Genomic DNA, 10,665 nt, shown 5'->3' with positions numbered 1-10,665 from the left:
CACTTATAGTGTATTTTTAAGGTAGCATTTAAAAAATAAAACAAAACCCTCACATGAATAATAGTTTCAATAGGCATTGATTGAAACAACAGTGATCATTAGTGTAATAATCAAGTAAGTAAGTACAAAAAAAGACTTCTTTTTCTGTCTTCATTGCTGTAAGTTTCTTTAAGTCTGGGAAAAAAAAAACCCCAACAAACCTGTACCTTTCTGTATACCTAACAGTGTCTTAGACACAGTTCTCAAACAATTGTTGAATTAAATTTAATACTTCTGGGTTTTATTGTGTTCTAGTCCTTAAACAATCCGGTTTTTAAATCATGGTGTAAGGGAGATCTAAAAAATAGTATGTTCTTGGAAAGCTAGTAAGATGAAGAAAGAAACACCAAGTGACAGATCAATCTAGAATCACAAAGCTATGGCATTTACTTTACAGATAAAAAAGCTTCCTCCTGGGGTACCTCCCTGTCTAAGTCAGTGGAGCATGCAACTCTTGGTCCTGAGGTCATGAGTTCCAACCCCACATTGGAGGTACCGTTTACTTTAAAAAAAAAAAAAAAAAAAAAAGGAAGGAAGGAAAGCAAGCAAGTTCGTTCCTAATATTATGTTAGTGCACCATCAGCTATGCAAGTCAATCCTCATGGGCTGATCACAAGCATAGAACAGACTCCATTAGTATGGAATGTACAATTGTGGAAAGTCTAAGGTAAAAAAAAAAAGGAATGGAATTTACATAAAAGTAGCACTTTGAGAACTCACTGATGTATAATTTGAACAATTGCCACATTCTTATTTTTAGTGTAGATGAAATGCTTGTACTGCAAGGCTTTCTACAAATTTAAGCAAACATTTCTCTGGAGGAATTTACAAGCTAAAGTAATAGCAAATACCCAGAAACTGGATTCACAGTGTATCGGAGAGTATTTACGAGACAGGAGGCTGATGAACATCTTATGACCTACAGTAGTACACTAGTTGGGGTGCCTGTGTGGCTCAGCTGGTTAACCATAGGACTTCGGCCCAGGTCATGATCTCGAGGTTCGTGAGCTCGAGCCCCACGTCTGACAGCTCAGAGCCTGGAGGCTGCTTCAGATTCTGTGTCTCCCTCTCTCTCTGCCCCTCCCATGCTCTGTCTCTCTATAATAACTAATGTTAAAAAACAAAACAAAACTGCTTTAATATTGCACTGGAGGCTCTAGCCAACTTAAGAAGACCAAAAGAAAAAAACCCGGATTAACATTTAAAAGCACAAGGAGTGAGGGGTGCCTGGGTGGCTCAGTCGGTTAAGTGTCCGACTTTGGCTCAGGTCATGAACTTGCGGTTAGTGAGGTCAAGTCCCTTGTCGGGCTCTGTGCTGACCGCTGGGAGCCTGGAGCCTGTTTCAGATTCTGTGTCTCCCTCTCTCTCTGCCCCTCCCCCACTCATGCTCTGTTTCTGTCTCTCTCAAAAAGAAATAAAGATTAAAAAAATTAAATTAAGTAGTCCACTCGTCATATCTTGCCATATATGCTCCCATGGGTTCTGAAATCAGGATTCCTGTTGCACATTATTGTGGTTCTTGTAAGTTTTTGCCAGGGAACATAAAACTGACCAACTTTGAAAAAATCATTAGGGGGCTGAGGTTTTTGATGGCTGAACAGTAATCCCACGTTCCTTAATAAACATGTACATAATAATAAACATCTTGAAAATAATTTTTTTTTCTTCTTTATGATTATGGAATTGACAAAAACCAGAACGGACGGGAAATAATAAATTATTCTCAAGGCAGAGGAAAAAGAAAAATAACGTTCACACAACTTATTAGGTATGAATGGAAACTGTATTATATATTCTTACAGTAACTGAACTAGTTGAAACATACAATTTTTATCTGTAACTTATTTTATCCACAATTTTGGGGGGGGGAACCCCACAGCACACATGAAAACGATTTTTCTACAGTTTTAAAGTGAAGATTAATAATTATCTGGATAATTATTTTCAACATTTCCTCCCGTGAAATAATTCACATTGTTAAATACCAGTGTCTTTTTTCCCTTGACACACTTTACTAGTGAAGTGAATATCTGATTTTAAATGTCACCGGGATGATTACGAGCATTTTTTAAGTTTTTCCAGACACGGAGAGATTTGGCCTGGCGCTCACAGAACACCCTTGTTTTTTGTTTTGTTTTTTTGTTTGTTTGTTTGTTTTTTACTAGAGAAGACTCTCGAGAGCAACTGTGGAGAAGCCGCTTCCGAGGAAAACAGAATTTTAGAATTTTAAAGGCAAAACTGTTTCTGTTCACAAATTAAACGAGACACAAATTAAAAGAGAGAGAGAAAGAGAGAGAGTCTGACTTTTCCCCTTAATTCTACCAGAGGGAAGAAAATCTTTAGACCGGCTACAGTCCAAGCACCCGCAAGAGGCGCTAAAAATAGACAATGTAACGGCCCCGGCCCCGGGGCTCTGCGCTGTGAGGGAGAGACTACCCGAGCTCCAGGACCTCAGGTAGAGTGGGGGCGGGGCCGGGCGGCGGAGGGGCGGGGCTGGGGCGTGGTCGGGTGGGGGCTTTCCCTGAGGCCCCGGCCGAAGCCGGCCTCGAGGGGCGTGGCAGGGGCGTGACCAGGCGGAGCCGTCTGGAGCCGGCTAAAAGGCTGCAGCGCGGCCGGACTTCGTCAGAACATCTCGGTTCGCTGCCATGTCCTTCACGCAGTGCACGGCGCAGGGTGCCGGGTTCAGGGAGCCTGCCACCTCCTTACCGCCTCCTGAGGACGCTGATTCCCGACCGCCCCGAAGTAAGCGGCCCCGTCTAACGGAGCCCGGCAGTGCCTCTGAGGTGCAGTGGAGGCTGCCTCTGGTGCCTCGCTTGTCTGAGGTGGAAAAAGCCTGGCAGTTGTTGTCGCCCAGACCCTTCCCGGCCCTTCTCCTTTCAGCTAATGTGATTTTTGGTAACTCCACAGACTCGCGTGTGGAGAACTCAGTCGGTGGGGAGCAGATATGTAGTCCGAGATGCCCAAAGGGCAAATTTGAGGTGAATAGTTGTTTGCAGCCTCTCCCCTCACGCAGTTTTGATTCTGGTTTGAGGGCTTCTGGAAAGTCTTGTGAGGCAGGACTGAATGACAAAGAGGTTTTCGGTGTGCACCGCAGTGACAGAGCTGGAGCAGAGGTCCGTCCGCTTCTGCCCAACCCCTCTACAGACGATATCCATGGAGTTAAAAGAAATGCGGCTGGAAAACAATATTCAGTGCAAGGGAGGGACGGTATTCAGGAAGACGATAGTTATGTGAAACAGACAGAAAACCTATTTGGGGATGTTACCTTTTACAAGGAAACCAAATCACCATTTCTTGATATTAAGTGCAGATGGAAAGCTGACGGTGTTACGCCATCTCATAAAAAGGAAAATAACATTTCAGCATCGGCACTAAATATATCAAAATCTCAAAACCAGCCCAGCATGGAAATTGCCAAAGCCAGCTATTTTAGAGATAGAGGCACAATAAGTATCCCTGAGTTTCCAACTGATTTAAATAGCAAAATGTCCTCTGTCTATTTAAAGGGAACAGCAAAGAAAAAGAATGACAAAAACGAGGCATATGTTAGGGATTTCACAAACGTTTACTGGTCCCCAAATAGACCTGATGTTAAGAAGCAAAAGTTACAGGATGATAAAAACATTGTGGATGCCGATGCAGAAAATATTTTTTCTGCATGCTATGAAAGTAACCACCAGTCACTCAGCAACCAAAATATTTGTGTGAGAAAAAAAGACTTGATCGGTTTAAACTACTATAACCACAGTAGTATCAAATCTGATGTAACAGACTCTGAAAAGAATTTCACTATAATACTGGGGACTGCAAATTTGGAAGAAGCAGAAACATGCCTGGACATTCATACGTTTACCAGATTAGAAAAGTCTCAAAGCCAGGGCTCTAATATTAGTCACATCTCAGAAAAAATAGGGGCAGTTTGTTGGATTTGGGGTAATTACAAGACTCAAAGTGAAAATGTTAAAAGAACTGGAGAACAATTGAATTTTCTACAATTAGTGGAAATAGATCTTTTAAGCAAAGGAGATTATCACTATACAAAAGCCCTGAATACACGTGAAGAACAATCAAAGCCTCTCATGATAGGAACACTTGGTAGCCAAAAAGCTTTAATAAGTTTTTTTCAGTTAAATGGTAAAGGAGAAAGCAACAATATGCTACAATTAAGATATTCTGCTACACAAAAAGGCTCTCATTTAAGCAAAGTTTTTGAAAATTCCATTATGGAAATTTTGAATTTTCATGAAAATATCTCAGGAAATCAAAAAAATGATAATGTTTTAAACTGGCATGAAATTTTCAAGGATAAGAAGCGAGTTGATCTTCAAAATCTAATAACTAAGAATATGAATGTCAATAGAAAAAATGATATGTTAAGTGTATGTTTACAAACCAGTATTTCAGGACCTCTAAATAGCATATTGAAAACCAACATAGCTTCTTTGCTGAATAACTTTAACTGTTTCATTAGAATTGAAAATGATCCTAAATTACAAGAGAGATGCATTGTCAAATGGATAATGTATTTGCATTATTCAAAAAATAGTAGAGTGGAAAATCATACTGTGTATCTAGCAAGGACTTTAACTTTTTCAAGACTATTAGAAGGTAACATGAAACCTATGTTAAGAAAAAGAAAGTTATTTAAAACTGAACAAGCTTTTGAAGAGTCTAAGAAAAAACCTTCCTTCACTATGGCGACTAAAAATAAACATTTTCCAATTTTTGAAACATATGAAAAAAATCCTCTTTTAATGGATTTTGATGACATGGATGAAATTTCTTTGACAAAAGACATTTACAAGAATAAGAGTTGTCCTGAACAATTCATGAATGAGGAAAATTGGACTCACTGTACACCTAATGCTGTTAAAACACATGTTAAATCTGGTTCTCAATTTATACAGAACCATAGATATAGTAATGAAAAATTTTATGAAGTAAATATGTATAACCAGGATTTAGATACTGAAAGGAAAAAGGAGCATAATAAGATCAGCATTAGTTTTAAGTGCATATTTGAAGATTTCTTCAATATTAGGCCCCGGGCCATACCAACAAACCACGACATAAACCATAGTGAACAAACCAATCTTGGGACTATAATGCAGGTTCTAAATTTTGGGAGCTTGCTAAGTGAAATCAACGGGAAAAAACAAGACTCAATTTTGAAAGAGGAAGTAAAAGTCACAGCACAAAGTTTAACAAACAGTTGCCAAAGTAACAAAGACATTAAGATAGAAAAGGAAGAGAAGAATAATTTTTATTTAATGGATGGCATGTTTTCTATGCAACCAATTTCACTAATGAGTAAAAAAGTAAATGCGGAAGAAACCAAATATATTAATCAAAATAATGTAGCTGACAGAAATGAATATGAGCATGTTTTGCAAGAAAGTGAGTTAGCTAATTCAGAGTATTTTCATCCAAAGAATGACTCTACAGAATATGTTAATCATCAATTTGAAACTGATTTGAGTCTAGGGAACAATGAATGTTTTCAGGATTTAACTGCCAAGTGTTTATCAACAGAAGCTCAGACAATAGTGAGCAATTTTGAGATGAAGAGTAAATTTGATTTAGTACTTGAAGAACTTCATATGTTCCATGAAATCAGTAAGGAAAACAAAATTGTAAGCACTGCAGAAACAAACAATGGGCAAGAATATTACCTTAGAGAAAATAATGATATTGAGGAGGTAAAAACGGAGATGAAAGAAGATTTGAAAATGGTTACAGTCAACGAAATATGTGTATCTTCTTTGCTCCGTGATACTATAACATGCCCTAATATGCATAAAAGACACCAAAGTTTATTTAAATGGAAAGCAGTATCCAATAATGGGAAACAGGAAGTTCCAAATGAATATTGCTGTTCAAGAGCAGCAGAGGAAGAATTACTGTATTCCACTTCTAAGGAAGGTATGAAATTAGTTTTAAAATATTTTTTATCATGATAAAAAAATTCTGCTTTTATTCCTGTGTAGGCCAAATATATAATTTTGGGAAAAAAGGAGATAGAGGTAAAGTGTAAGATAATATTTATTGATGCACATTATTTTTCTATGAAATCCTGTTCAGACATTAAGTAATAGAGTGAAGTTGAAGTAACATGTGATGAAAATTTTTTAAAGATTATTTATTTATTTTGAGAGAGAGAGAGAGAAAGAGCGAGAGATTGAGTGGGGTCAGGGCACAGAGAGAAGGAGAGAGAGAGAGAGAATCCCAAGCAGGCTGTATGTGGTCAGTGCACAGAGCCAGACGCGGGGCTCGAACTCAGGAACCATGAGATCATGACCTGAGCCGACATCAAGAGTCCGGCCCCTTAACTGACTGAGCCACCCAGGTGCCCCTACAAGTGCTAAAATTTTTAAAAGGAGCCTTGATGAATCCGGCTTCATTTACCCAAATATTAGAAGCCAATAGAAGGAAACATTTTTGAGAAAGTAATTTGTTTATGGTATTAACATTTTATGTAAAAGTTACTTTTTGCTATAACATATTGATTATTGTTTTCAGACTGTGAAAATCCTCCACCTAAAAGGCCTGCTTTTTTCTCTGATGAACTTAGGGAGGAAAAAATTACTTACTTACTGAAGGGAGGTAAGATTTTTGGTTATTTTCTAGAATACCTTCTGAGATGACTATTGCATTTTGTGTTTTTAGCATGAGGAGAATATACATAGGTTATTAGGAAATAAATACAAATTTAGCACTTTTGTAACTGTTAATGGTTTACTGATGCAAATTCCAATAGTTAAAAAATCAGCTAAATATTAAAATGGCTACAATCAGCCATTTGGAATATTACTGGGAAATGTGCTCTACAAAACTGTGTTTAAATATTTGCAGTGATGTGTTGCCATAGCTACGTGATGAGACAGGGGTTAATACATGTATAATGTGTGTGTGTAACATTAATTGGCAAAACCAAAAAAGATATTTATTGAAGTTGACTTTTCATTGATGAGATGTTATTCTGAATTGCATATTTATTATCCATGTTCTCTATTCTTTAAATATTATGGGGCTTTTTATATTGATATTTTATTTAGTAATTAAAAAACATATCATTTAGGTATTATTAACATGATGTAACTTATGGCATTTAAACTTTTGACTATTAAAAAAATTAAACTAAAGAAAAGCTAAACAACTAAAAAAGGTCTTTGCCTAAAAAAAAAAAGTCTATAGTACCTGAATAAAACACACTAAGTCTAATATCTATTTTAACTTGTGAGATAAGGGTAGGGTTGAAATTAGGAAACTGTTTTCTAAAAGACTAAATTTGCGTATGGTCAGGAATCGCAGGTGCTCGGTAACAAGACTAGATCTAGAAAGAATAATGATGGAGGTGAAACGTATCTACCAAAACATCTTTAGTCATGGACCGTTTCTCAAAGTATCTTTGAAGGAAGATTAGGAAGGAATGTCCGGAGGGTTTTGAAGGAAGATTAGGGAGCGCCTACTCATATGGTCATCGTGGTTACAATTGTGACAGTGAAATTGAGTGTATGAAGAAAATTAAAGTATGTGCACAAACGGGAAAAGAAACGTTACATGTGTTGGAAATATCTGAACCCATATAGTCTACAGGGCCTTCACAAGGAAAAGAGCCTCATCATGAAATATGAAAAATAACGTGGTCAGCCACGATTATTTAGTACCATGTTAGGACAGTCCTCTTGGATTTACTTTTGAAGTGCATACAAACGGAGTGGTTTTTCTGAGACTTGTTAAAAATAGTGGAGGGGAAAAGTTGGGGAATGCTGGGAAGGAGGGGGCCTAGTAAAAATGGATTAATTCTGCCTAGGCGGAGTGGGTGCCTGCTTGTGCTTCTGCCTATGGGATTTTGAAGGCATTGGGGAGTGGTGGGTTCTGCCCTGGTGCTGAAATGTTTCTGATACCTACCCACTGGTCATCATGATGCCTCCCATCTACCAGTCATGATTCCGGGGCATCCGGTCTCTCTTTGTTTCTCTCTCCTATCTCTCTGGTGTGCAAAATACAAGTAGTTTGAAATTATTTTGAACACGGGAAATAGGCCAGTCAGTGTGCCAGGTGCTTTATATATCATTTAGCACCAAGCCTTCTCTAACCTGAATGTATAGATGAATCACCTGGGTGTCCTATTAAACGATTCTGATTATTTTGTGGGGTAGGCCAGAAGCTTCTGTATTTGCAACAAGCAAATGTAGATGCTGCTGGCGTGTGGACTTTGACTTGCAAGGATTTAGAAAACATTGGAGTCAGTATTATTTCTAAAAGACTACTAATACATTTTATGACTTTTGAATGTTTAGGATTGTTAAGTAACACAAAGCAATAGATTAATCTGGTGTACAGTAGTAATAAAAGGGATCACAATCTATTCATAAAAAGGTAGGAAATCCAAGGAGATGAGGAACCGTATCCTCATAGCCACAACTTGATGACTGTTTCAGGACATATGCTTTGCAAAAGGCCTCTGTTGATATAAATTGGTTCGGTGATTTCCTACCCATTGCAAAATCACCAGAAGTATCTGTAATATTAGACCATGAAAGAGGAGAGCTATTCTTTGAAAAAGTAATCAAATGGACTAATCATGGCTTTGCTCTGAAATAATAATCTCATAATGAAGTCCCCTTAGTATAAATTGCTGAAATTATCTAATTTATAACCAAATCTAGCCTATCAGACACGACCCAACAATTTTGTTTTATTTAAAAAATGAAAACAACCGGTAATGTTTTTTTTCTTATTTTTTTATAATTAAGTTTATAGTTTTAATGTTGAATAAAGTACCATAAACTGATTTATAGCTATTTTTGTGTCTTTTTCTCCCTATTTGCATATAGTTAAGCTTTGTATTTTATTTCATTATTGTTTACATCGGTAAACACACAGGTTCTGTTTGGTTCAGCTTAATAGAAATCATGCCATTTATCTTTTGTCAGAATTATTATTAGGCTGATTATACTATTTTCAGTAAAATGTGCTATTATATTAAGGTCATACTAATTCATTAAAGCTGGCTGAAAGCCTGATACATTTTTAGCTTTATATTTGTACCTCACTGTTTATTAATTTTTTTAAAAAAGCACTCTGAAAATTAGACGTATTTTTGTATTTCATTATGAAGCATAGTTAATACTACCTGTCTGTTCTACTGATTTAGTAACAGTATACCTCCATGAAATGTTTTAAATTTTTTTGAATATGATCGTGTGATGTTAAATAAAACTTTCAAAATCAGAGCCCTCCATTTATACATAAACAGATGAAATACATCTGTGCTCTATTATTGATAATAGTCTCTATTAAAGCCAAATGTAATCATTAACAGCATAGCCTACTGTTTAGCTTCTAAAAAAAATGACATGGTTTTTAAAGCCACAACATCAAGTTAATTATATAGTTTGTTATTGTTTTTAAGTCAGACTACCTGACTGAAATGATGATTTTTTTTTTAGTTGTTATTTTATGTGGGCAAGTTACTTAACTTTTTTTTGTGTTGAGACTTTCACATTTTAAAAATGGGGATAGGATTAAGTAAACTAATTAATTTAAAGCACTTATTAGCTCAGTGACTCAGTAAATGTTTCCACATCATGATTAGAAGTAAGTAAAACTTGTTGGGATGAGCACTGGGTGTCATATGGAAACCAATCTGACAATAAATTATATTAAAAAAAAAAAGAAATGAAAAAAAAAGAAGTAAAGTTTTTAAGCTTAGAAACTACAACTACAATTTTACTCCCTTATGCACTTTTATTATCTTATATTTTAGGTAGTAATTTTTCACATGGAATTTCAAGAGTACTACCTCTTAAGACATGCAGTCGACCAATCAGAATTGGTTTGTCAAGAAAAGCTAAGCTTAAACAACTTCATCCCTATCTGAAATAAATGTTATGAGAACTTAAAAGAAGACATTGGACTTTAACATTTCAAAACATTTCACTGCATTTATAAGTGTTTTGTTTCCTACTTTGGTTAAATGCTTTCTCTTAGTTTGGGAGTTTGGGGCTTTCTTTATTATGAAGTATGGAGAAGGTTTTGTGTGTATGTGTGTGTGAATTATCTAATTACCTTTAAACATTACAAAATATTTCACTGATGTTTCTATATTATATTATAACATATACATTAAAGGCTTTTCATGATCTCGTAAAACATGTCAACGTATTATTTTTCATGATATATATGTATAAGTCTTTTATAGAGAAGAATATTAGCCTTTATAGGTTTCTCAAAAGTATCTGTGACTCATAAAAATGGTAACAAACCACTGTTCTAATCCACTTGTTTTTTTTTTTTAAGTAAAAAATAGAGGTTCAAAGAGGATGGGTAAGATTTTTAAGACCGCAAAATTAGTGTCAGGATTGGGATAGAGGCACTTTCTGAAGAATTCTTTCCTACTTTTCTCTGGATTCATTTTCTAATTACAAAAAATTAACATGTATTTATTTTTTGAGAAGCAGAGAGAGACAGAGTGTGGGCAGGGGAGGGGTAGAGAGAGAGGGAGGCACAGAATCCGAAGCAGGCTCCAGGCTCTGAGATGTCAGCGCAGAGTCCAGCGTGGGGCTCCAACTCCCAAACTGTGAGATCATGACCTGAGCCGAAGTCAGACGCTTAACCAAC

The 10,665-nt window shown here is 36.4% G+C and overlaps 1 protein-coding gene across 1 annotated transcript; it reads left to right on the top strand.

Moving 5' to 3' along the window:
* The first annotated feature begins 2,579 nt into the window (after nt 1-2,579).
* Nucleotides 2,580-10,061, top strand: RAD51AP2 (RAD51 associated protein 2). Its single transcript, XM_025927427.2, has 3 exons — nt 2,580-5,961; nt 6,559-6,642; nt 9,812-10,061. The coding sequence occupies exons 1-3, from the start codon at nt 2,685-2,687 to the stop codon at nt 9,928-9,930; spliced, it is 3,480 nt and encodes a 1,159-aa protein (XP_025783212.2). The 5' UTR covers nt 2,580-2,684; the 3' UTR covers nt 9,931-10,061.
* Nucleotides 10,062-10,665: the final 604 nt, after the last annotated feature.

The sequence above is a fragment of the Puma concolor genome, chromosome A3, assembly GCF_028749965.1.
Source record: "Puma concolor isolate L17-30 chromosome A3, mPumCon1.1.hap2, whole genome shotgun sequence".
Classification (NCBI taxonomy): Eukaryota; Metazoa; Chordata; class Mammalia; order Carnivora; family Felidae; genus Puma; species Puma concolor.
This window is presented reverse-complemented; position numbering and strand designations above follow the sequence as displayed.

What these genes read in the sequence shown, in the direction of transcription:
- RAD51AP2 (XM_025927427.2), top strand. Translation starts at nt 2,685, where the DNA reads ATGTCCTTCACGCAGTGCACGGCGCAGGGTGCCGGGTTCAGGGAGCCT. An exon ending in GTATTCCACTTCTAAGGAAG is followed by an intron (nt 5,962 to 6,558) that starts GTATGAAATTAG and finishes TATTGTTTTCAG; the next exon opens with ACTGTGAAAATCCTCCACCT. An exon ending in TACTTACTTACTGAAGGGAG is followed by an intron (nt 6,643 to 9,811) that starts GTAAGATTTTTG and finishes CTTATATTTTAG; the next exon opens with GTAGTAATTTTTCACATGGA.